This window comes from Sprattus sprattus (genome assembly GCF_963457725.1).
Source record: "Sprattus sprattus genome assembly, chromosome: 16".
In the NCBI taxonomy this organism is placed as follows: Eukaryota; Metazoa; Chordata; class Actinopteri; order Clupeiformes; family Clupeidae; genus Sprattus; species Sprattus sprattus.
This window is the reverse complement of record NC_137914.1, coordinates 13,040,501-13,066,778: the sequence shown is the minus strand read 5'-3', so window position 1 is coordinate 13,066,778 and position 26,278 is coordinate 13,040,501. Positions and strand designations below refer to the sequence as shown.

At 41.3% G+C, this 26,278-nt stretch overlaps 3 protein-coding genes across 3 annotated transcripts; all 3 read right to left on the bottom strand.

The window, feature by feature from the left end:
* Positions 1-140: 140 nt before the first annotated feature.
* LOC308377814 (RING1 and YY1-binding protein A-like) lies at positions 141-7,753 on the bottom strand. Its single transcript, XM_080854562.1, has 5 exons — positions 7,670-7,753; positions 7,037-7,162; positions 2,027-2,983; positions 1,592-1,687; positions 141-1,183 (listed from the first exon to the last, which is right to left on the bottom strand). Exons 1-5 carry the CDS (start codon positions 7,693-7,695, stop codon positions 934-936), a joined length of 1,455 nt encoding a protein of 484 aa, XP_080710688.1. The 5' UTR covers positions 7,696-7,753; the 3' UTR covers positions 141-933.
* Positions 7,754-9,071: 1,318 nt separating this feature from the next.
* On the bottom strand, positions 9,072-16,690 carry LOC308377208 (solute carrier family 26 member 9-like; the record flags this gene model as incomplete). Its single annotated transcript, XM_080853792.1, has 20 exons — positions 9,072-9,083; positions 9,183-9,245; positions 9,751-9,887; positions 10,305-10,359; positions 10,581-10,823; positions 10,972-11,106; positions 11,528-11,620; positions 11,737-11,806; positions 12,147-12,253; positions 12,610-12,705; positions 12,864-12,941; positions 13,158-13,271; positions 13,404-13,551; positions 13,712-13,794; positions 14,035-14,187; positions 14,482-14,646; positions 15,054-15,229; positions 15,667-15,777; positions 16,208-16,347; positions 16,566-16,690. The coding sequence occupies 20 exons, from the start codon at positions 16,688-16,690 to the stop codon at positions 9,072-9,074; spliced, it is 2,304 nt and encodes a 767-aa protein (XP_080709918.1).
* Positions 16,691-17,812: 1,122 nt separating this feature from the next.
* Positions 17,813-22,592, bottom strand: slc48a1a (solute carrier family 48 member 1a). The gene is made up of 3 exons (XM_080854567.1): positions 22,017-22,592; positions 20,684-20,851; positions 17,813-19,504 (listed from the first exon to the last, which is right to left on the bottom strand). Exons 1-3 carry the CDS (start codon positions 22,144-22,146, stop codon positions 19,368-19,370), a joined length of 435 nt encoding a protein of 144 aa, XP_080710693.1. The 5' UTR covers positions 22,147-22,592; the 3' UTR covers positions 17,813-19,367.
* Between the last annotated feature and the right edge of the window lie 3,686 nt (positions 22,593-26,278).

Here is a 26,278-nt window from a genome sequence, read left to right as displayed (position 1 = left end):
ATAGTATGCTGTAAAATGGTTTATCAAATTGTGTCTTCAAAATGCAGATTCACAAACTGAAACACAAACACACAAGGTAACTTAGCATAATGCATTCTTTATTTCAAAATTTTCATTGTTATTTCAAAAGACAACTAGTGAGTGTATATATATATGGTTTCTTTGATCATTCAATAAATAACAGCTGTAAAATACACAGAACGTCATGATTTCAATATATTTAGGAGAAAATGCTATCGTGTTTCATACCAAGGACAACACTGTATTGACGCTAAAATAAAAGAAGTTGTCCTTGTTTTTAAAAAATAACAATAAGATGCACAGATAGCAATAATATACATTTATTTCTGAGCAAATACACATCACATAAGAGTGAGCTAAATTAGAGGGACCAGCTTTTGGCTCGTCTCCTGTAGACCAGAACAATGCAAACCGTCTGATGTGTTTGCACGGATGGCATTTTTTATTACACGATAAAATGAATTATATGATGAAACGAACAAGAGGTCACACTTTCCCTGATGGACATAGCAGATGTGTTGAGATTGCACAGAGCCACACAAACGACTACTTAACCAGCTTACATATCTATAAAACTGGCAGAGAATCCCTCCTTCAGTTTCTCCCGTCTTCCCAGGAAAACAAATGTGCCTAAAGCCACAGCAAGTAATAAAACACATTTGGCAAGGATAAGGCTTAAAAGTACAGTCATCCTCCTTGTTTTTTCCACAAAAGATAATGTTGAAAAGTCGACTCCACGGCAAGGGGGGCATGGCAAGGATACAGAGCTTGAATGTCATCACAGAGTCGGCCGCCCACTCCCTTCCATTCCTCGTGGTCCTGCTGCTCCATCACATGGGAGTGCCTTAGTCAGCCGTGTGCGCAGGGGCTCATGCTAAGGGCTGTCGAACCTGCATGGGGGCCAGCCCCCGCTCAGTGCGTTTCTTCGTGCCTGGTGGCAAGCTCTCCTCTGGGGGTAGAGGCACGGGATGAGTTCCGGTCAGTGCTCTCGGAACCGGATGTGTGGTTCTGCAGGTCCGAGCCTACGCTGGAGGTGACTGTGGACGAGGAAGTGGAAGAAGAGCGCGTCTTCTCTTTAAAGTCTGTGATGATGACCGTCACGTTGCCGACAGTGATGGCCAACTGCTGAGCACTGCTTCTGTCTATGTTCTTCAGCTTGGGTCTGATGCACATGGGAAGAACAAGAGGACAAGTAAAGAAAAGGCCATTCATACCTGAAGTAGGCTGTGGAAACATGCTAAACATTGGTACCACCATTGGACCAAAAAGAACAGCAGTTATACATCCTTATGTTGGCATCACCACCCATCGTTTGTGAACAGGTTGTTCGTTTTTTTGATCTAAAGAAGGTTTGGGAAAATCTGTGACAAATTTCCCAACCAAACTTTGGGTTTTGAAGTGAATGAAAATGTGCTGGAGATATGTCTGGAAACAGGTCATGTCAGTGAAGCAGAGCCCTGCTTGAATGTCATCAGTCATTACACCCATGCTCAGGAGGAGCTGGGTGGATGAGGGTCCACAGCAAATAAATTGTAACATAAATCAACATGATTACTAATGGGGGACCTACCGTGAGAGGAGACGGTTGTTATTCTTCTTTGCAGCTGACTTCCCCGATTTCACACTATTCTTCTCACTTGGTATGCCTTTCTTATTTAACCTGGGTCTAGATGTGGAGATACAAATTGGGCAAAAGAGAGACTTTAAAATGAGAACACCTGAGGCAAAACCATTATATAGATTCAAACACATTCAAAATATATTTTCTATGGCCCCTGGCCAGTTAGTATTTGATTGATCTAACTCTAGAGTTTCAATGCCTTTTTATGCTATTATTTTTACATAGTCAGTGAAAGGAAAGTGAGTTTATCTGTCAATATTTATATTTGTTCATAGCAGTGCTAACAGCTTTATCAGTCTGCATACTTCTCTTTCGAATGGTTTGGTACTAGTTTAAACAAGCTTTCTGCTTTTTCTTTTGAAGAAGTGATTAATAAGCACATACTTTGTTTTTTTGGCTGCAGGCTTTTTGATGAGCACAGGGGCCCCCTTCACGGCATCGCTGTGTTTGGCAGGCTCATTTTCCACCTTGTTCTTCTCGGTCTTGTCCTTCTTGAGCGGATCCCTGACAAGACACGCTTTCTCAGGCTCCTGCTCTGGCACCTCTGATCCGGCTGAGCTCCGCCGCTCCTGGTGCAGTGTGTGGGCCTTGTTGGGCCGCACCTTCTCCAGTCCTACCGGGATGGGGCTCTCCCTGTCAGGCCAAGCTCGCTCCGGCAGCTGTCTGTCCCGCTCCGGCAGCTGTCTGTCCCGCACCGGCAGCTGTCTGTCCCGCTCCGGCAGCTGTCTGTCTCGCTCCGGCAGCTGTCTGTCCCGCTCCGGCAGCTGTCTGTCCCGCTCCGGCAGCTGTCTGTCCCGCTCCGGCAGCTGTCTGTCCCGCTCCGGCAGCTGTCTGTCCCGCTCCGGCAGCTGTCTGTCCCGCTCCGGGAGCTGTCTGTCTCGCTCCGGGAGCTGTCTGTCCCGCTCCGGGAGCTGTCTGTCCCGCTCTGGGAGCTGTCTGTCCCGCTCCGGGAGCTGTCTGTCCCGCTCCGGCAGCTGTCTGTCCTGCTCCATCATCTGTCTGTCCCGCTCCATCATCTGTCTGTCCCGATCCGGCAGCTGTCTGTCATGCTCCGCACGACCCCTGCCCATCTCCCTACCCCGCTCTAGCCCAAGGTGCTCCAGCCTCCGCTCCCTGTCCGCGAGCTCCTCCATGCGATGGGGACGCTCAGCAGTGTCACTGTCCGGATGGACGCTGCTGAGGCGGTCCGAGTCAGAGTGGTCCGTGTCTAGGTGCTCGTCGTCATGCAGGTCCAGATCGTGTCGGTCTGTCCGCTCCCTCCTCTCCTTTTTGGGTGGCGGAGGTGTGGCAAATTGCTGAGCCACCTGCTGGGCCACGAGCTGTGAATTTATCCTGGGTTTCCTGGAGGAACCACAGTCAGAAAGAGGGAAAGAAAGAAGGTGTCAGACGTAATAACTCCACACATCGTCATTTTCGAATGTTAAAGACACCAGACACCAGCCAGGTCTGACACCTCCTTCAGAAGATTACTCACTGGAGCCACACTTTACAAATCCCTGTTCAGTTCTCCCAATTCTAACCCAGTGAAGGAGAGCACAACCTTTCCCATACCTTACATGCCTCTAACAATAAAAAAAAAGAATGAGCAGAGAAGGCCTAATTTCCAGCCATTCAAAACGATTTGAATTATTCCAAATCTCACTGCACCACCAGGCAGAACAGAACTAGGAGTGGGAGTAGTAGGCCACTGCTCCGGCAGCAACCCACTTCTGAGAGCAGCTTAAAGTTCCTCTGGGTTTTATATCCCAAAGAGAGGTGGGTAAGACTGGCAGGTCTCAGAAATGCTCCAATGTCATTAATCATGTCCGTTCCTAAATTAATCACTGGCTGGAACTATGCAATGGGCAGCACCTAATCAGTGCTGACTTAAACTCATTAACAATCGCCCTTTCCACTTATGATACGCGGCCTATTTAACTTCCTGATTGTTGGCCACAATGCGTCTTGGATGGGGGGGAAAAATTATCAGAGAAAGAAGGGAGGAAAGGGGCAGAGAAAAAAAGGGAGACAGACATAATTTGAGAGCTGCGTTACCCCGAGAGATCTAATAGCTGATCTAAGCAGCAGCTGGCCCTCCCACTCCTGTCGGGTGAGTGAGGCTTTGGCCTGGACACACTGCAGCACTTCATACTGTCTCTCACCTGCAGCTTACGTGTGGGGTGCACCGGTTGCTTCTCACGTCAACTAAAGCCTAATTTATGGTTGGCCTTTTTACGCAGACATGCAAGAGCCCCTTGCTTCCTTGCGAACCGCCTCTCTCAGCTTGTGTGCACCTCCCAAATTTTGTAACTATCCGACGAGGCGACGCAAGCAACACGCAGACCGCAGGGTTGTGATTGGCCGCCAAACCCATCGCTGTTTACCTTGTGGGTAGTAGCATGCTAACATTAGATAGCTGGCTCAGGCACCTCACAAATTCCCTCGGACGTATTTTTCAGTCACAACAACAGGGTTGTGTCTATTTCTCAGTAACTTAAAAAAAATGTAAGCAAAAATGAGTCAAACACCTTTTATGTACAAATATAACCATCTGGACCGTTTGGTCCGCCATCTTTGTTTTTTAATTGCTTTGCGACACCCACCAACCGACGGAGAACTATAAAAGTCCGTCGAAGCAACTACGCAGCATCACAGCGGCAAATTTACCCATCAATCAAAGTCCACCACGGCAACTAGTGGAAAATAGACATATTGACATAGTGATTGATAATCTCTACCCAAGTGTAAAGGCTATTACTAAGAGGATGGTCCCTTGGTGACCAAACAGTATTAGGTTGTAAGCATTTTAAGTCTAACTGGAGTGAGGCTTTAGTTCCTGCTACGCAATACATTTTATTACTCCCCTGAATGTAAATACAAAGACAAGCCACCTGTAATCAATAGAAGTAGAAATGCACATTGCAATTACGCAAGTCATCTGTTAGCTCATTTAAATTGCCCATGTGTGAAGTAGGACTCCACTTCCCCTTGTTCCTTTAACCTTGAGGGTCACGAAGGTGAAGAGGTCACTGAGGGTAAGTGAGCTAATTAGAGAGCTCCTGTTAAATTTAGGCTACATCCATTACAGTCACTGCTGGGGTGGCCCAAGTTTCAGCTGTCCACAGCAACCGCACAGAGATACACACGCTCACACTGTCCCTTTCTCCCTCCACATAATGACAAATTGCCAAAGAGATAGCTGGATCACCCAATTATAGCCGACACAGGGTGTCTGTCAGTTAAGAGAATTTCAGTGTAATTTTAATTTGGATAATTTATTTAAAAACACCTCTGACTGATGTGGTACAATAGAAAGACTTCATGGGCAACCAAACTAGGAGGCTGACTGACTAGTGCAGAGGCTTCACCATTATTATGTTGAAGCCGTAAAAAAAGACACCATCTCACATTCTTGATCTACCAGACTGTAAAGGTGACCGCATTCTCTCTGGGAACGTTTTAATTGCATTCCAGCATAAACGGGCTGAATCGCTATTTTCTCTCCACATCTCCGACACAGACAGCCTTTCTTCACTCCACATTCTTTTATTCTTTTTTTTCCATCCAAAGGTGCAATGTTTCTGATTGGCCTTTTTTTCACACAAGCACTACAGCTGTGACCTTAAACTGTGAGCTAATTTCCTTTACTCTGCATCACTAACAAACAGACAAATAGACATCTCCTGCTTGCATGTCAAGTGTCTCAGCGCGTGCGCGCACTTCAACAAAACTGTAGGCTATTACAGTGTTAAAAACATGTTGGTTTTATCTTAAAGGTCGTCCACACGACGATAGTGTTTTGAAAACAATGTTTTTCCTTTGCGTTTTCAAAAAGATTGGCATCCACATGACGTTTTGAGAGTTCATTCGCGTCCATGCGTAAACACAACAGAGTGAACACGCACAACTAAACAAGATTATTCCTAAAGCAGGGCCTCTACAAGACCTATACATTGTTTATTTTTCAATACCAGCAAAACATGGTTTGAGCGAACAGAGTTTCTCCAGTGAACTGAACCTACCCAGTTTAAAGTTGCTAGTATTTAGCGTCACTTAATATGAAACGAACACAGAAAAAGGCTTTTGCCATCCTCCTTGTAGGAATAGAACAAATTGGCTGACAACCCTGATGTGTGACAATTAAAATATAGATTTTTCTATGCATAGACACTGAAGACGTGGTGGAGGGCACAGCTCAACCTTCAAGGGGAACGAAAGGTGATTGGATAAAGTTGGGTCTGTGTCTTCAGTTCACCTGTCCTCACGGCCACGCAAGACTTGTGTTTTCAAAAGTCTCCACTCTGAAACCTGCCTTCAAAAATATGCGTTTTCAGGCCCCGAAAACTCAGTTGTCGTGTGGACAAACAGCCAAAACCTCTCCATTTTCGCAAAAAACTCTGTTTTCACCATATTCGTGTGGACGCCACCTACTACAGCTACACATATTACACTAACAGCAGCATACGTATTCCAGTGTTGGCAAGAGTTAATACTATATTCATCTTATCATTTAGTCATTCATTCATTCATTTCAGGGCTCGAGTCGTGCTTAAAGGCTATTTTTTGGGTTGTATGACATTGCACTGTGATCATAAAATTCAACATGACTCAGGATTTCATCACTGTAGTCCTCCCACTTCCACCAGTGAAGCTCACGACCACATACTGAGCAGTGATTTATAACAATCAAAGCCAGTCTTATGGAACAGACTTGATTAAATCTCAAAACTGATGCACAGATCAAAATGCTTTCAGAGAAACCAAAATGTTCTCCGTGTTGTCACACTTGGACTACTAAATGTAATTAATATATTTAGTAGACTCATGTACATGACATACAATCAATTCTAAAATTAGATTATGGGACTTAATTTGCCCATCATAGAGTATAATGCATGTTCTTGCTAATCATCATTCTTTTCATGTGTACTACTTTTATGTAGCCAATTAAAGTACCATGTCAAGACAGTCTGGAATTTCAGCCATCACAGGACACAAGTACTAATCCAGTTCCATCTATGTGTTTTGAATTCCAATTGTGATGCCATTTAGACCTGAAGACATCTAGGCCTATCCAAGAACTTTGGGAACAGATTACTAGTTTAGTTAGGCCTAGTAGCTAGTATACTATTTCAATTTAGTTGGATGCTTATGCTACAATTAAATGATGGATTGGGTGATTAACTGTAGTTATTATAAATTATGCGGAAATATGACAATTCCACATAAGGCATACATGTGGACTCCGCAAGGCTGTGAATTCAGGTTATTGTCCATGCAGGCTCATCAACAAGTCAAAATATTACACCAAATAATCTGTTGCTGATAGGTGTAACCAAGCAACCGGCTGAAAATGTACGGTAAAATGTCAAGGTCTGGCAACAATTTAAAAGAGGACACCGGCTTCTCTCTTACCTTGTGGATGTGCCTTTACGTACATCACACATACTGCACTTAAACGCCTCGGCACTATTTTTGAAGGTGCAGACGCTACAGTCCCAAAATCCGTCGTCAGCCGAGGGCTTGGCGTGTCTTTTTGGCCTGAGGAATTCGACACAATAGGCATCAGTTCATTTGAACACCAAATTGATTAATTAAATGGCAGGCTATTATTCTAACGCAGGAGAAAACACAAGAGTAACCCAAACCATTCATAAAAGCAGCCAGAACCTAAATTGTTGGCTGAAGACCGGAGCAATAATTGGTCTATCGATTAGTGGCCATGCGTACTAACTAGGCTATTCTAGCGTTCGTTGTCTGTCGGATTGTAGAAGACGATATGACACTTTCAGTAAAGTAGCCTACGAAACGAATTTAAAGGGAACCAGGCGTACCGTGCGAATTTCCCTTTGTCTAAAACGAATAGCCCTTCTACTGCTGAGGTAACGTTAGCCTACTGAGTCCGCCATAGCTGAAGCCTAGCCTACTGTTTGAGATTAACTCCAAACAAGCAAAGGTATAACAGTCTAGAACCAACCAGCCTTTATCGTTACATATAAACCACAAACGACGATGGTCAGCACTGAACGATACGAAAAGATTTGGTACCTGGTTGGGCTTTTCTTGTCGCCCATAGTGGAAAAGCTGTCTTCCAGCGGTGGGGGTACAGTGATTTACGGTGTAGTGTCCGTGTGATACCGCTACTGCTGCTGAACGCAGACTTGCACTCAGTGACCGACTAGGGGCAAGGCATCTCTTGATCACATGACCAATCATTCACCCAATCACAGTATTACATGAATTAAAAGTCCAGAAATTGCGGATATCGAGGTAGGACACGAATAAAAGACTGTCACGCTACAGGCTTCCTCAATTTTTGATGTAGGCTGAGAAAGAAGACCGTGCCATGTAATAATAATTTATTTACAGTGATAATCGTCTTAGTGTTGTTGCAGACGATGATGACAGCTCCATTGCTGATGCTGCGTTTGCTCTTGAAGGGTAAGGTTAGGTCTAGGTTGACACACACATTTCTAAAAGGTTGTCTTCTAAAGGGAAGATTTTCTGAAAAGCTTGCTGCATTAATACATTTCCCCCTGTGCTGCCAAGTTTAGTTTATGTAATCATAATATTTCTACGTTTGGACACAATTGTAACACATTTTCTGTTGTTCTTTATTAGGCCTTCTCAGATTTAGAAGCCAAGAGCACAAGACCAGGCTAGGTAGGCACATAGATGTTCCAGCATCTAACACTTTTTGGCCAGAAGTTTATTTAGATAACTGTGATATGTATCATTCTTGAGCAATAATTTTAGGTGAGTGCTAGTTCATGTCACTGGCTCAATCTTTCATTATGACACATCCTTGTCCATCAATCACACATATCCTTTATAATTATGTAGACACAGTAAGGGTGATACTCTGGTATGTAGACCAGTAGGACACTAGACTTCTAAATAGGGAGCGTCACTAGAAACTGAATATGGAAGAGCACAAAAGTAAACATTCTTCTACATATCTTGTATATATCTGTCTACAAACAAGTAATGTATTTAATGACAGGCACATTTTATCCATTGGTCAGTTGGTTGATTTTAATACAAGCATCACCAATGTCATAAAGTTGAACACTCTCTGAGCACATGCACATTGGCATTCATTTAGTATCATAACATTTTCAAAAATAACCGATTTTACAACAATAATCTTCACAGAGTCGGTTCTTGTACATTTTGTCCCATTTCCGAGTTTATTTTATTTTTAATGGGACATCTTCTGGGGTTAACAATGAAAATGGCATGTGTTTTACTGTACAGAACAAACAACAGAAAGGGAGTTATACCATGCTTATGCCTAGTGCTAAAATAGTGTAGAAGATTCTAGCAATGGCATTACACGCAATGCCCTGCATGGCAGGCAAAATGTTTCCCTAGACTCCTGAATTTATTTGTGTTGCCATAAATGTGTTGGCTTTTACTGGTTCATTTCTTGGAGAGGTGTGTAAGTCAGTTAAAACAGCTCCTGTGAAAAAGGGCGGATTCAGTGGTTATCAAAAACTCCTTTATTCAAGTTGTGGTGTATCACATTCAATTGTGGATTATTATACTTGGGATACAGTACCTGTTCCAGGTCTTTCGCCTCCTCTTCCAGGTCAAAGGCCAGCTCTATCCTGACTTTCTCCATCTAAAACCCCAAAAAACAACATAGTCAATGATATTATGTTCACACCTATTGATGTCTTCAGAGTGCATAAATTTATTAACTGGGGTGGGAAATAATAGTATGATTCATGGAATGCACACATCTGCCTGAATTTTCTAAGGTTTGATAAATGCTCCGACGTTTCTGTATTGGCATTTATTTTTTAAATGAGAGAAGGCCATTGTGAATTTCACCAATTCAAACACATCAGTAGTTCCTGCTCACGGTTCTTGCCAATGTGTGACTCTCGATCAGTCCACTATGGTATAAGAAGTAACATAACATTCATGGAATTACTTTTTCATTTAATTTCTTCGCAGTTTTTCACATTGAAATGATACTGCCATTCTATCAGACTTTCTGAATTTTGGTATATATTCAGAATGCCTTCGATTTATATATGTTAAAATGATTGTGGCAACAGATAGTTTAATGATACCAAGTGAGATCCTTGTAAAATGGTATATGACTTTAAAGGTTGACCTGCCTTCTCTGAGGCACTTAGAGTGGTTAACCTCTGCTGTGCACAGAGGATGGCATCATGCACAGAGAGGAAGAGGTGGCTGCGTTTGATACTGCCGTCCTCAAACACTCCACCAGTCTCCAGCTCTTCATACACCTGAGCTACAGGAACAAACACACACACACACACACACACACACACACACACACACACACACACACACACACACACACACACACACACACACACACACACACACACACACACACACACACACACACTTTCCAGATCTGCTACCTGCTATAAAGCTGATAGATTCAGAAAAAAATAGAACCTTCAAATAAGACCATTTCAAAAGGCATTTAGAATGGCGAGGTGATTGCACAAGCACAATTAGATTGGAGATCTCTTCTCCAAACACTAGCTTTTACTGTAAGTGCATAAACATATAGCATGACAAAACTAGGACAAGTTCTTTTACAAAACAGTTTAAATTGAGTACGTTTTCTTATGTTACAAAATCTCCCACTGGCTAAACTATTATCTTGGGTATACATTTGTACAAAAACAGGGCTTACCTTGTACATTGGCCAGGTAAAAGCTGATGCCCAACATCTCATAACTATTATTCATCTGCAAAAAAACTTGCATTAGCTGCGCTCAATGGTTTAGACAACTTCAGCAGTTTGAGTCTGATTCTTGGCCTTCCAGAGTGACATTAATATACATGATGTGTGTTTGTAGTAGCATCTATAGCATCATCCCTCACTGCTTTGGTCAGGAGAGTTAGTTTTGAGTTATTACTAAAAGGCTGAACAGGTTCAGTCTATCAGGGCTATGACAGTAACTTCCACCTTGGTAAGGACTTTGATTCCCATCAGGTCGATGAAGCAGACACCTGCCAGGTCCAGGATGAGTGTATGGAAGGGCACGGGATGTGTTTCCATGGTGAAGGGAGAAGGGAGATGAGAGTCGGTCTGCTGGTCAGCCTGGTCGGTGTCATCACAGTGGAAGTTTACATAGCTGGTGGGCATGGACTGCTGGTTGCCGGCATTATCTGTCTGAAAGTCTTGTTGCAGCTGGAGCTGTGATGTAGTCTACATGAAATTGAGAAGATCAGGGTTTCATGATTTATTTCATGTTTCAATACGACCAGTTTAGAGGTTAAGAGGTTATTACGGCCATAACATGCAAGAAAAAAAAATCAGACGCATAGCAAAAACACTGTGAACCCAAGTCCTTCACCTGAGGTTTCATGAACATGAGGGAGCTCACAGTTTTTCTCCTCTGCGCGGTGTTACCCTGTAGTTGTATCTCTTTCTGCTGCTTCTTCAGGAACTTCTTTCTGGCAAGGAGAAGCTTGCCTGGGTCTAGTCCGGTCTAAAGTCACAGCACACACATGTAAAGAATATAACTATACATATTATATATGGTATATAAACATAGTACAAAAAATGAGGACATTTGTGTTTGGTAGATTATTTCTTTGTTGTAACAATGCTTCTTGGCAATAAATCTTATACCGTTGAAAAGCCTGATTAGCTCCCTTGGCACATTTTCATGGGCGCAACCCACATACTCAGCTGTGCTGCTCATCCCACAAATGCATGTTCCTTACAAATGTGGCACCATTTAATAGGGAATTAAACAGGCTTTCCAACGGTATAAGATTTATTGCAGAGAAGCATTGTTACAACAAAGAAATAATCTACCAAACACAAATTTCCTTACTTGTTGTGCTTTGTTAATAAGAACCCTGGACAAACACATATAAAACACAATTAGTGCCTGGTTGCAGTACCTTTTTGATGATCTTTCGACGGAATATATCAGCATTGGCAAAATAAAGAGGAGAGCAGTAGCTAACTATTTTCACTCCAGACAGAGACTTGACCTGCAGAAACACAACAATAATGACCATGACTGAAATCTGGGATATAAGTAATAAGATCAAACCAGACCTGTTTTCATTTAAGGCTTTGGAGCGCATGACAAACCAAGACATCTTACTTTACTATAAACTTTGGGGTTTTTGTAGAGGTCTGTATCCATTATTTGAGCCACCTCTGAACCATTCCGACTGGAATGAATAAAAAATAACATCAGTTGATGAGGCCATGAGAAATAACTGCTGGGCTTGCAAAAACTCATATTGTGTTAGACATTTAAGGATTTGAGAAGACCCACAGACGTAGATAATAAAACCCCTCGCCCGAAAGAATTTGCAAGTAAGCATTTACCTACTTTTTTTAAAGTTAAAGGAAGGTATGTTTGTCATTTTGACAACAATTTATTTTCAATCCATATCATTACACTGCAAACAATCATGCATAACAATCATGAAAGTGTTTGTTAAATATAGCCAAGAGCAACTAAATCTGTGTGCCAATGAATACTGACTTCCCTCTCAACTCACTTACAACTGAGTCTGAAAGATCACCACCAGGATAGAGAAACCAACTCCAATGGCCACGCCATATGGTAAGCTCAGGAAGAATGTTGCCAAGAAAGACACAATCCATACACACTGCAAGAAACAGACAGGAAGGTGTATTTGGTTACATATTTCCTGGTTTACTTTGACAGCTGTTAGTAGCTAAACTAAAACTGATTTATGAATAGCCTACTTCATGAAACAAAAGAGAAGCTGTAGGTTGGGGGACACAACTTGGCAGATAACCTTCTAATCTAATGACAGACCACGAATCAGAATAAACTTCTTCTAGGCAAATGCTGGTTTTCAGACAGGGGCAAAATTAACCACAACTTGGTTTCTATTCTGGCATCACAAACTATCCATTTCTGCCCAAAGTAGAATGTTTCCTTTACACAGTCCAGCAGTTAGTAATTTGCCTGTTATCAAGCGAACTTTGTGTGACTCACACACTCTAGCTTGCTCTTCTTCCACAGGTAAAAAGGATCAGACAGTTGAAGCAGTGTGTTCTTCAGATTGACTGCAATTAGGGCTCCAAGAACCGACTGAAAGAGTGTAGAAAATAAACAAACACTCTTAGCAATGATCAATTTTCACAACAAGGCATAATGAAACATGTATTCCAAATTCTAACACAGATTTAAATAGAGTTTGTTTTTCTATTTGAATAGTGGCAAGGATCAGACTCAATACAGGTACTCACTTTGGGCAGAGGCTTGAGGAAGGCACCCAAAGCCAGCATGGTAATCATGACCACCAGCATAACACACAGGCTTGCAAACTGGGTGTTAAGACACAACTTAGATCATTATGTAATACTGAATCTGTATAACTCCTTAGTACTGGCACTGTAGTAGCACTATCATTACATTACATCATTGTTTTGGATTTGATATGATGCTTCCTTGTTTTGGATGTGATATTTAGCATGGCTCTGTGCTGATGTTTTTTGGCCCAAATGTGTCACTTCTCTGCTTCTGCTTTAAAGCTCACTGACCTGGGAGGAACCCCCTGCATTGTCCACTGCCAAGGTAACAGACAGAGCGCAGCAGATCACATGGATCTTAAAAAAGGAGCCCAGGAAGTTACTGCAGCCGATAGCAAGCATCTCCTGCAGAGAGAAGCAGGCAGAGTAGTAAATCCCTTTAAGATGAATCTGAAGGATACAAACATTTCACTGCACAGATATTTAAAAACTGTGGACCAAGAACACATTTGTCTCTGCTAGGAGCTTTGTTTGCACCTGATTTGGGTCCACATCGTAGCCATGTTTAGCTCCCAGAGTTCTACCCATGGCCAGGTTGATGACATAACCCACGATGGCAAGAGAGAAAGCTGTGCTCAGCATCTCATCCCACTCCCAAACCTGGGGTAAGATGGGGTTTGGGAACCTATAAAATTAGTTGGAGATTTATCATTTACCATCTACAATCATCTTTCTGTCACAGCTGCAAAAAGTACGGGTCAACCCTTTGGCATAAACTTAAAATTGTATCCTTCCAACCGCCCAATGCTGTTACAGTGCATTTTACAAACCAGATTATCCCTCACCCTAGGGGAATCTCTCCCACTATGTCCATGTGATAGATTTCTGGTAGATCCAGGGGACCAGAGATAGCTGTGGCCACTACCACCTGAACAAAGGAAAGTCAACAAAAGTTCATGTCTGGACATATAACACGAGGGGGCGCTGTTGCCCTGGTGTTGCAGCTCAGTATAATCTGATACAGTAAATTATATTCATTCTTTAATTGTTTTTTTAATTATTTGATCAGTTCACAGTCTCATTAGACAGCATATCCATATGACGTACGTGACAATATAGGTTTGCTTCTGTTCTGTCTTATGAATGATGAAAATTCTCCTTTACTTACTACGATGATTTCTATAGGGATGGGGAAGGGGATTTTGTGGCGGTATCGGGCCCCCAGCTCCTTGACTATGATGAGCACCGCACTGCTGACCAGAGCGAAGACCAGTGAGGCAATGTTAGTGTGAGGCAGGCCACGGCAAATGTCCACCAGGGTCTAGAACAAAATCAGCATTGTCCACTACACCCTGTGAAACAAGCTGAATATGCAGGAATGTGTGGCAGTCTCAGGGAAGGAAAGCCACACCTGAGCAGACTCTTAATACTAAGAATGAATACTTTGATTTTGGCAGTTGGCCTTAACAGAATTCCAAGAATAAAGTAATACTAATACATAATGAATTAAGTTATTATGGAAGACACTGTTAGGATACAATTAATAAAGACATGAATGAAAGGCATTCTTAAAATTCTCAAACTCAGTCCAAGTAATTGGTTAAAGATGGCTCACATATATAGCAGCTAAAGGCCCACTGTAGGGAGGCACTTTGATACCGAAGATGTACTTCAGAACAGATATGAGGATCTGCAGGCCGGCTGCTGTCATGAAGCCTCGAATGAACGACTCGGATAGGTAGATGGCCACAAAACCAAACTGCATCAGGCCCAGTCCAATCTGTCATGTCAGTAGAGGAGGAATATAATGATTTTACTGTGGTACTTTGGTGAAAAGTCCATCAGGAACTATTACATGAAACCATTAGGATATTGACATTGTTCTTTTGAGATAACCTGTGCATTCTACTTAATGCCATTATCAAAGTTGTGCTTTCCTAAATTTTTATTAAGGTAAAAGCAGTTTCAAGTATCAGAGAGAAGGCTAATTTTTAGACAACTCATTAGTTGTTCACTTTTAAACCAACACCAACTAGATCTAAACTGCTGCTACCTCCCACCACATAGATGCCAATCTAAAATCTAAGATTTGCTATGTGGCAATTCTGAATCATAGCTTCCTGTAAGCACCTAATTCTGCCACACAGTGTTTGTGTGCTTTGCTAGTTGCTAGCTTTGGTAGCATACCTGTATGATGGCTGTCAGACATGCTAGGGTCCCCGAGATGCCCAGCCGAACCTGGTTCATCTTCTCCTCATCCACCACTGTGGCATTGAGGGTGGCGTTGAAGTGGGTGAAGTCAGACTCTGGTGCCAGTCTAAGGCAGACCATACCTACCATGATGCTAAGTACAGCGAATGTGCCTGGGTGGAGACAAGCCGTTATCAGAGGTAAACTGCATAAGTAGAAGACATGGGGAAACTCTCCACATGGAAGCACCAGAAGACAGAAACCTTTTGGGATCCTGCCTCATATGAGGACTTCTGTGGCACAAGGTTCAGTTCCACTCTCACATATTTTCTTTGCAACAGAGATGATAACCTTTAAGGTCAACACTCCATCTCAGCTCTCTGAAATGGTTTCATACATAGCACACTTTGTAATATTCAAGGAGATCCAACCACAAGGAGGATGAGAGGATTCTGAACTTTTATATCCATGACTGTAAAGGGTAGTTCTGTTGAACTGATAAGTGCTTTCCCTCTGTGCTCACAACCCTGCCATGCACGTCCACACTCTCATATGCTTTCACTGTGACAACAGTTTGTAAGAGTCTCTGTGCGTCTTTTCCCTGACATACCCGGTACCATTTGATGTGCTGTGCCCATGAAGAAATACGGAATGAGTGGGAAGAAGGAGGAGTAGAGGCCATTCACCGGAGGCAGGCTGGCTAGCAGGGCAAATGCCATACCTGGAGAGAGGACAGACAGAATAGGTAACAGGTCCACAATGTAACCACACAACAGATGCTTTTTATGAGATAGTCAGATGTTGAGTACGTTTCCACTCCATTTGAAGACAGACAGGCATGAAGCAGTTCTTGTTAGTGTATTTTTGCAGTCAAGCAAAGCATTATACAACACCACCACATACATGCAATGTAGGAACAAATGACTGGTCACTTAAGCCTGTTGGAATATTGGCGAATATACTCAGTAGTCATAAATGTGGAGACATGGTATGTGCCATTGAAAACTGCCTGAAGCACCATATTTGGTGAAAAAATGAAATGAATGTGTCCGCATAGACTTCAACAGACAAAGGCAATGTTAAGAAACACAGACTTGGCCTTCTGAGAGAAAGTCGGTGCTCAAACAGAATCAGGTTGTGGACAGACAGACCCTGTGGGACCTGGATAGTGCCAGCGCTAACACCACTGATGACGTCAGTCAAGAGGTTCTGTTTGATGTTGTACTTGGGCAGCCATCGCAGCACGGGCAGGTGACGGAACAGCAGGGCCTTCAAACGACCCCCAGAGCACCTGACTCATACACACACAGACACACACACAAACAGAATTACAGTTTACACCACTATTCACCATATATTAACATATTTACAACACTGTTGTCACAAATATCTTGTCAAAGAAAACACATTTTTGTTCTTCATTAACATGTATAATCTTCTATTTGAGTGAAAATAAAAAGATATGTTTAGAATAATCACTTATGACTATCTACATAAATAGTCTGTTACCTGAAGGCTTTCTTAACCTTGTCTCCAAAAGGAAAAGTCCTTGATTTCCTATTAAATGTTTCATCAAAGTCTGCCTGGGAGTATGCAGGTCTGTCAATCACATAGCGTGGGCGGTCCTCGTGCATGATCTCACACACATCTGAAGCCCAAAGAATGTTATTGTGTTGAAAGGTGATTTCCATTACTTAGATGAATAGGCATTGCGAGGTGCGAAATGGGATTGCATTATCATTTCCATTGTTTGCTTACTTCCAAAGTAACAAATATATACATTACACCTTATAAAACAGTACTGAAACAGTGTAGTGAAGGACTATCCTAGGAACAATTAAACTTTTGTCAAACTCGTTCTTGTGTCCATCACTGTGTCTTTGCTTTGACATTGAAAGTGAGCAGTTTCCTTATCTAACCTTGAGTTTAGTAGGCTTGTTCCACTGAGGAACTGATTAGAACAGTTAGACACACATGGCAATGCAGGACATCAGTACGCCTCACCTTGACTGTGAGCACAATAACTTTCGGACTACATTTAAAGACAGAAATACTAATGTCAAAGACAATAATAATGTCTTTGTAATAAATAAAATAAAGGGTGTAACAGAATGTAGGGACCACTAAATCTAAAACTGGCACAATGCAATATAAATTTGCATAAAGAAATATCAAAACAAAATCTATCAACAATTACATGAAGAAAAAAAGGAATTGACATCAGAGAATTTAAAAGTGACCGCAAAAGTACATCAGTGTACCACCAAATACTAAACATGATACATAAACACATCTTAAACGTATTTCAACATAATGCACATTTTCACCTTGCAACATTATGACCTAAAGCAGAATATGTGAATTTGAAGTTCACATGCACATACCTGGATCGATTCCCTTTAAACTGTACTTTGTGTGCTCTATTGGACAGGTTTTCACTGTTTCTGGCCACCTGAATTGATTTTTTCTTTATAAAACCACTATCAACCAAGGGGAGGAGCTTATGAGGGCTGTTTGCTTCATTGCCATTGAGGAATACAAGCTCAACTGGCGTCGTCGATCACAAAATGGCTCATTATTCAGTTGGAAAGGAAAGCACCTACTAGTATGAAAAGGTCCACATGACAAAGTGTGATTGACATTTGATGCATAAAGTCATTCCTTTCAATTTGAAAATGAAGGAACAGTTTGAATATGAAAAAGGAAAGAATGTCTGAAGCTTTTGAAAAGGAATAGAACCAGCTTTTAATGCCATCCTTCAGTCATCATACATACACACATCCTCAGACACACTCCTTACAACCAATATTAAAACTGCATGTCTTTTTGCATTTGCTAATAATTTGCTTTGAGATAGTAGATGAAGACAACATTGACACAAAAGACTCTGTTCAGTACTACATCTTGCGAAACCAATAAATACATTGACATACAATAAAGCTGTGATACTATTACTGCCTATCACAATTTGTAAAGAGTACTTGTAAAGCTGATATTTTCAACTGGCCTCCAAAATTCCAACATATTTGGTCACACAGAACACACAATAAAGTAATGTAAATATGAACGTACTGCCATACAAATTGTGAACTTAATAGTAAATTTAACAAAAACTAAAAAATTCAAATATCATTGGATATTTGGCATCAAGGTCATCTGTCAAGAAAACGTCCTTGTCTGTTTTGCACTTAGAAGAAAAGCAGGATGTAGTCAGGTACCATTTTGCAAATTGCTGGACTGCTTCAGACACATATCGCTTTCTGGTGCACACACACTTCCACTGATGCTAATTGGACAATGAAGTTTGACAGACAAGAACAGCCAGGCATATAACCTGGACACCACTGGTCATTCACCTATGTCAAACTTTGGCTAGTAATTTTCATCAACACACTGCTTGTTCTAGATAAAAGAAGCAGATGAAATTAAAATCATTAAAAGCAGCAATATACTGAATTCATAATGTGTAGACTTTCTAGTGCAATATTTGTGTTGCTATGGAGACTTAGTGTTGTGTAGTTTAATAAATAAGAATATGAAATTGGCACTGCTTTGTTTGAATTTCACTCTGTAAACTTCTGAGACGATTATCACGATGTCCAGACAAACAAAATACTCATGATTTCATATATTTTGATGCACCGAGGAATTCCTTAGCGTCACTATCATGAAACAGTTGTCAAATGTTCTTATATCAGCTGAAGATTCACAATGTATAGTGACATAATAGCAACCAGTGGTAACAGCATAACACACACAAACTAAAAACAAATAAATCTCAAAGGGCAGGGGTGTCTAAAAAATTAAGGGGGCTGTCCTTGCCTTTGTTCTGCATCACTTAACACTAAGCGTACTGGTCCTATAAGTCACCAACTTCTTTCTCCTCCTCGCAAGCCATTCACTTCCTTATTACTTGTTTCCCATAGCTTTTGTGGCATTCTGGCAGAGGAGGGGTAACTACTAGTAAACTGCAAGATCTCAGTGCATTTGCAACCTCCCATACTTTCGCACTTTTCTATATCAGATTATGGCTTTTTTTGTGCATTTACAACATTCCTTTTTGAGCCTGCAAAATAGATGGCCTACACTGGAATGCATTCACTGGAAAAAAGTGCTAAGTCTGGTCCCTAGGACAGAGGAAAAACAGGATTGGGCCAGAACAATACATATAGGTATGTGCTAAGTGCAGGGTGCAACACTCCAACTCCAGCTCTGTTTGGTCATCTTCAACTCCATTCTCACAAACTCTGCTTGATCTGGTTATCACCAGTGAGTTCTCCAGATTCCTCATCTCTTCAAGGAAGCGTCCAATCAGAAGTCACTGAGGATGCTGATGTCCGCGAATTCTTGGCGGTATCGATGGGAGTAGAGGCCGAGGAGGAATGCCCATTTCAAAGTAATGAAACTCCACACACAGGACAGGTAGAAGTTGGTGGGGTCAGTTGGAGCTGCGGACAACAAGAGATTGATATGCAACTGCACATTCATCTGTTCCATTGTATTTACAAAGTCATTAGATATGGACCACAACCGAAAATAGAAACTAGAGCAAAAAGGTCTGTTTTGGGATTTATAAAGAGCTTTAACTGTGTAATGTGCGATGCTATATAAAGCAACAAAGCAACCGTTCAAAAACTACAGACACTAATGTTATTTCTCTGGTAGAGCGGTAAACCTCAATGATGCTTTGCCTGCATATGTTTTGCTATCACTATCCAACTGAGCTTGTAGCTGTCACTTTGATTCCTTGAGACTCAGTTATGCGTCCATGGCAACTTTCATGGTTATGTGCATCTGACATCTCCCAGTTATCAAGAAGCAAAAGCAATAACTGTGTAATAACCATCTTCTAGTTAAAGCACGGAAGCATCTGATATGATCAAAACATGAAGAAATCTACTAGCAAATCTGCTAGAGTCTGCATCAGTGGAAAGGGAAGTGCGTCCACATGGCTTTCTTTGATCTCAACAGTGCTAAGCATGAGAACGGACCACTGGATGAATCAAACTGTAAAAGAAGCATTGTTGTGTACAGGATTGTGTACACAAGATTGTATACTGTTTCCCCTCCCTTCCCAGCCTCTCCAACTATTTCCGAGCATTTTCGTGAAGAGTACCACAGACATTTCCTTTCCCAGCAAAACAAAATTAGGTAACAAACATGAAACAGAAAGTAAATTACTCGATAAATGGACGAAAGAAGCTTCTGTCGTGTCTACACTATACTTATTGAAGGCTTTCCACTGATTGTCACTCTTCTTCAATGCAAAATCCCTCAGAAACACAGAAGCATAAGAACATAAGAAGCATAGACCATCACATCATCTCTTCAGGCTGCAATCTTAATGATAATTTCCATTCTAATTTGCCAAACAATTCTAATCTGCTTTGTCCTTCATTATTTTGAATTATTATGTTTTATTATAAAACCACAAGTACGACAGGGGAAATCAGGTCCAATCAGATTATCAAATCAGCACAGATTTGTGAAAAGGTTGGTGATTGACAACCACTTACAACCAGGGGACCAAAAACAGTCTTGATACTTTCTGAACACATTTTGAACAGTTTTCAGAGGATAATCTGTGTAAATTATACTACAGTTTGGGTGCCGCCTGTGGTACTCACCTTGCTTTTGCGTGATGGCAAGGTTGAGAAAGACAGCAAAAGCCACCACAGCAAGAAGGGAGAAGAGTCCACTGACGAAGATGAAGAACTTGAGTCCCTTCAGCCAGGTGCGCCAGTAGTCCTGGATGTACATGACATGTGTAACAAGGCACCACAGTGCCATAACACCTGTGACAAGAACACAAATGCACACACACACAATCTGAAACGCTTCCATGACCTGTAGTCCATAAAGGTTTACATTAATGGGCTGATGATGTAAATTAACTCTGTTTTCTAAACAACACAAACAAAACTGTGAGTGACATTTACACCATCCCATATTATCCTACATAACATGTTCCAAATTAGTAATCCGGTAATTTGAGACCTAACCACTCTTAAAATACAATATTACATTAGACTAAAATTCGAATTCTTGCAGAGTACACAAATCCAATGAAATGCCTTAGCCAATATGTCGATGTTATTTTTAGTCCCCTATAATGTTTAAACTCCTCATTAACAGTGAAAAAGGCAAGGTAATGTTCGATTCATTTTATTCATCTTGATTCTTTGTTTCAGTGTAATAAAAGGCTTCAAGCGGACAAACAGCAGACCCGCTTCATATCAAATATGTTTAGGCTATATAGACTATGCAAACTACATATACATAATATATGTATAACTTATAGTATACTAGTATGGCCTATTAATTAGACTACTAATAGTATATAGACTATAACCTTCAGTAGGGCAAGAAAACACTGTATTTAAAGCCTACAAAACTTACTGCAGATTTAGGATACATCAATTTAAACGGCAAAGAACATTTTGGTTTTTGAAACACATTACATTTACATGGCCTGATGCCTATGTTTCCTAAACCGCATGCAACTCACGGGACACTATTACAGAAGAGGAGCATGTGATAGTAGGCTATAGTCGGACATCAATGGTTTTGTTTGAACCCAGACAACAACAAAGTAGTCTATTGTGTATTGATACAGCAGGCCTCATACCACATAACATAAATATACAGATAGACTACACAGGCTAGACTGTCATCTTGGATAATGTTGGCGAGGTTGAGTCGAACCAAACCAGCTTCGCAGGTAACGCAGGTTGGGACTCTGAGCTCCAACCGAACAATGTGAGGGAAATTCCACAAGGTATTTTGGCTACTTCTCAATTTTAGTTTCAAAACATCTCTGTATCACAGGTTGCGAAGCTGCATGAAAATGGCCTCTTGAATTGGCTGAAGTCGTTCGTGACGGAATGACTTGCAGTCTTATAAAACAAAACCGATAATCATTGGACACCAGCCGTTTTATTAAAATGTTCTTATGCTTACCTGATAAACCACCCATCGCTGCCGTCCATGGTTGTTTGTACACGACATTCCACACTACAAATGCTGACAAGCCGACCAATATGCCGAAAATTGCATAGCTAACACTAATATAGGTCCTTTTAAATGCCATTTAGCCAACGATATCGTAATTTTAATAATGTTACTATCAGGCTTACCACAGTTCGGAGAAAATAAATATTCAACAAACTAACCGTGCTTGTAAGCCACTGAGAGCTTATGGCATTTGAAATTATGTAATGGACTTGGCAGAAGCAGTCTTGACTCGTAAACAACGCAGTCGCTCCGACGCAGGTCCTAAGAGACGCTAAACCAACAGACAAACAATCTCCTTTTTTTCACATTGCCGCAAATTCACTCCAAAAAAGAATCAATCCAGCTATCATTCCAATACAAAATGTCTCAAGGTTCCGAATATCGAGACTTTAAAGATATTCAACTCGCTAGGGAAACAAACGCCTCTCGGTTTTTCGTCTTCGACTTCAGGATTCTGTAAATTAACAACAGACACTACATTGAAGATCTTGACACTATCATCAGACAGCTAAGGAATAAAAGTAAAAGCTCGAGTACCAAAACCAACAGTCATTTCTACCACCGTAGATTATAGTCTGTTTAGCCTGGCTCCGCCCGCCTATTGCTCACAGCACAGTTTTCGCTGTGGTTACAGCCTGGAAACACTGTTGGCTATGGATAGCTGGGCCATTCGGAGTGGCCTCCAATCAACAACCAGTTTGGGTGGCCAGGTGCGATGAAGTTGAAGTTAAGCGTTTGTTTGAAATATAACAATGGCGGCAGAGCTACAGCTAGACAATGCCATACAGTTGTAGCAATATTAGCAAGAATTGAAGCCGGAGCAAGAAGAGTGTGCGAATGTAGCCTATTTATCATGCGCAAATACATTGTTTATTTACCTCCAACAAAGTGTGGGGGAACACAAATATATCACCTTGCACCATTAGTAGGAAGAAGAACAATTCCAATGGTCAATGCTTAAAGGCCGGTACAATGGTTTGAAGATTAACCCGAAATCTAAATCCATTAAGATGAAACAACTGGAAACAATCCCCAAAGAAGTGCCAGACCCTATCTATTTATGAAGTAAGTTTTGGTCTGGTTACACCGGGTTAGCATACCTAAGTCCAAAGAGAAGAATGAATGCATTAGTAGGCCTACTATCAGAATTTGACAGTTAAGGCGTTGGTTGATATGTGGGAGAGGTTATGTGGTAGATGTTAGGTTAGGTAAGAATTGGTGCGTAGCCTTTGTAGGCCTAGGCTAAGGATAATTCACGTCATAACTTCACCATAGTTTGAATAATTTAGTTTTTTGCCTTTTTATAGGCATAGTCTCTGAACTTTTACATTGCACCTTGTATATGCAACATATGTCTCTTTATTAAGGCTAAATTCACGCACATTTTCTCTCATTTTCATAAATACAGTGAGTGCCTTTGTTACAACAGTCCCTGTGTTGGAGACAGTTATAACAGTGGCAGAGTACAATTGTAAGATGCCAGTTTAGAGGTTTAGACACAAGCTGAATACTTGAAATCACCCATATTGTCATTAAGCATGTGGAGAGTTTCTTAAACAGGGAAAATGTGAGATTACCCAAATGTCTGTATACCTCAAAATATATTGGTTTGAACAGGTAGGTGGTAACACCTGCTAGGCTCTAGCGGTGCCTATAAGGCTAGCTGCGGGATCATCATCCGAGGATCAACATCTGGGGACCACCGGTCACAGGCCTGCTCCGTGCCCCGCCACTGTTGGAGGTATCGGGGGGAGGGCAGAGTGCCGTAGGTTGTCCTGATGAGGAGACTGCCACAGGCCAGACTCAGTTTCCTCATGCATGTTACACCCTTCAGACGTCTGACCAGCTCACCAGCCAACCCGCAACCCTCTCTCACGTGCCCCTGCCTTGACCCGGTACTCTTCCTCTGCCATCTTTGTCACCTCAGAGATAACAAGGTCCTTCCTCTCCTTCCTGCTAGCTCTGGACAACAGAATGGGCGGGTCTTCCCACCCAAGGCCAGCACGCCCTGTCTGGACTCTGCCCACCACCTCCTGGTGTTGCAGCCTGCCCACTGCCTTCTGCTTTTGATTATGTTTGATAATTGTATGTGTATTATTAAAAAGTAGAATTGGCAGCACATGGACAATTGAAGGAAAATTAAGAAAGACCATATGCTGGCAGTCGGCACATTTTTACACACGTTTATTAATAATAATAATAAAAAAACACCACTTCAACACAGCATATTGACAAAATGTTATTGTAAGTATTTGAAATATAGGCAAACATTTGGTCAAACATAAATTTGACATCAATCTGTAAGCTTATTGCTTTAACTTTTTTACCAGAAGAATTGCCTCAGATATGCATCTTATTTAGACAGCCTACACAGCCTACCAGCAAAATCATATTGACACCTCAAAAAAAAAAAAAAACAATCCGACACAGAGTACACAAAGCCACAGTGTATGAAGAGTGTATCTTCTGCAGAGTTCAGAGATTAAATTGTATTACTACCAAGTACGTAAATATATTGAATATACAACTGTGGAAATTTGTGTGTTGTTTTGTGTAGAGCTCCTGTGTTTAAGCTTCCCCTACCGGTGAGCCTAGTGTGTCGGTCAGCCAGGTGGGCAATAAGGATAGTGTAACCAGATTGCTTCATCTTCTAACAAAGGAAAAGGGCTGGAAATCCAATAAGTAATTCATTGTTTCTGAAATGTACAGTTTTTCCTGGCCACATTAGACCGTGAACCTGTCATTTTCAGATTTCTGCACTTCAGACAGCATTTTTGAAAAATATGTGTCAGAAAATGCCATTTTAGTGTATGCGGAAGGGCTAAATGGGGAAATAATAATGTGGTATCTGTGGGATAGAGTTATTCTCTCTTGCATGTACTTTTGGTTTTGTAACTGCAGATAGTTAACATGCACAAAAAGCTACGTAGCCTGTTAGTGCTGAGCGCCCCCTACCGAGATCGTTGCTGATTCCGAGCTGATAATGTCTAAGTTACTCTTATGTAAAACAACATAATAAAAATCATTTAACCATAATCAGTATACCAACTTAACAAGCACTAATACTGCCACAAGCTCTGTTCAACAGTTCACTAGAAAACAAACCAAAAAAATGGATAAGCCCCTTGCTGTGCGCATAGTTTTGATGCCTTGTCAAACAAATCGCCCATTTAGACATGCTATCTTTGCCAAAATGTCTTGTTTTCTACAATTTAAAAAATATTTCCTATCTAGACAACTAAATTATAAGATTGGATAGTTTAACTGAGGATATTATTGTGATTTGTTTATGTACTCACATCACAGTAGAAAATGTGCCTCTATTTCCCATATCATGCCATCTCAATCTTCTCAAACTCCTCGCGGCCATGACAAACATACTTGAATTATCAAAGCCATTGAGTAAGCTTTAAATAAACTAGAATGCGTTTCGTGAACGAACTGCGAGAGTGTGCTTGCTCTGTTTTTCTCTCATGTTTGCTTGTTTATTGTGAAAGGGTCTAGTGTGTTCGTTGGCATAAAAAGTTAGTCTTCTCTTATAAGCCTAGTTAGTACATCTGATTAGAGCTAGCAACCATGAATTGCAGATTAAGGGGTCCCCTATCTGTGTTCATTTTGGCAGCTATTTTAGATTCAGTCTTAAGACAAAAATGCATATTAGTTTTAGTCACATTTAGTCATAGTTATCCTTCTTAGTTTAAGTCTAGTTTTCAAAAACTGAGCACACTACAATAGCTACGCTGTGTCCAGGTATCCTCAAACGTTTTTCAGGTAACCTAATGGTTCAAGGTCTCTCATGAATCATTACTCCCAGGACACGGGTTAATGTTAACTCACGCTATCGGTCCTCTCCAACCACATTAGCAACAAAATAAACTGGTGAGCTAACAAGTTAACCATTCTTTCAGTATAAGCTACTTTTGCATATTTACAACGTATAGGTCTAGGTAGCTTACGTTTAGCCCCGTACTCAGATATTACAGCTGCTTAACACAGCTAGGATAGCTAACGTTACCGTAGTAGGAATACAAGCCTTAACCCACTATATCCACACAACTAAATTCATGAATTACTTCAAAGGTTTACTTCACAACTTGAATTAAGGAAAATTATCCCCTGTTACGGCTAGCTGAAACTGCCAGTGGATACTCCCATGGATGGGAGACGTTAGCTGCTACGGCTAACACTATCAGTTTCCATTAAAATTT

What these genes read in the sequence shown, in the direction of transcription:
- LOC308377814 (XM_080854562.1), bottom strand. Translation starts at nt 7,695, where the DNA reads ATGGGCGACAAGAAAAGCCCAACCAG. An exon ending in CGTAAAGGCACATCCACAAG is followed by an intron (nt 2,984 to 7,036) that starts GTAAGAGAGAAG and finishes TGGTTCCTCCAG; the next exon opens with GAAACCCAGGATAAATTCAC. An exon ending in CCTGCAGCCAAAAAAACAAA is followed by an intron (nt 1,688 to 2,026) that starts GTATGTGCTTAT and finishes CTCCACATCTAG; the next exon opens with ACCCAGGTTAAATAAGAAAG.
- slc48a1a (XM_080854567.1), bottom strand. Translation starts at nt 22,146, where the DNA reads ATGGCATTTAAAAGGACCTATATTAGTGTTAGCTATGCAATTTTCGGC. An exon ending in AGCGATGGGTGGTTTATCAG is followed by an intron (nt 20,852 to 22,016) that starts GTAAGCATAAGA and finishes TTCTTGTCACAG; the next exon opens with GTGTTATGGCACTGTGGTGC. An exon ending in TGCCATCACGCAAAAGCAAG is followed by an intron (nt 19,505 to 20,683) that starts GTGAGTACCACA and finishes TGTTGTCCGCAG; the next exon opens with CTCCAACTGACCCCACCAAC.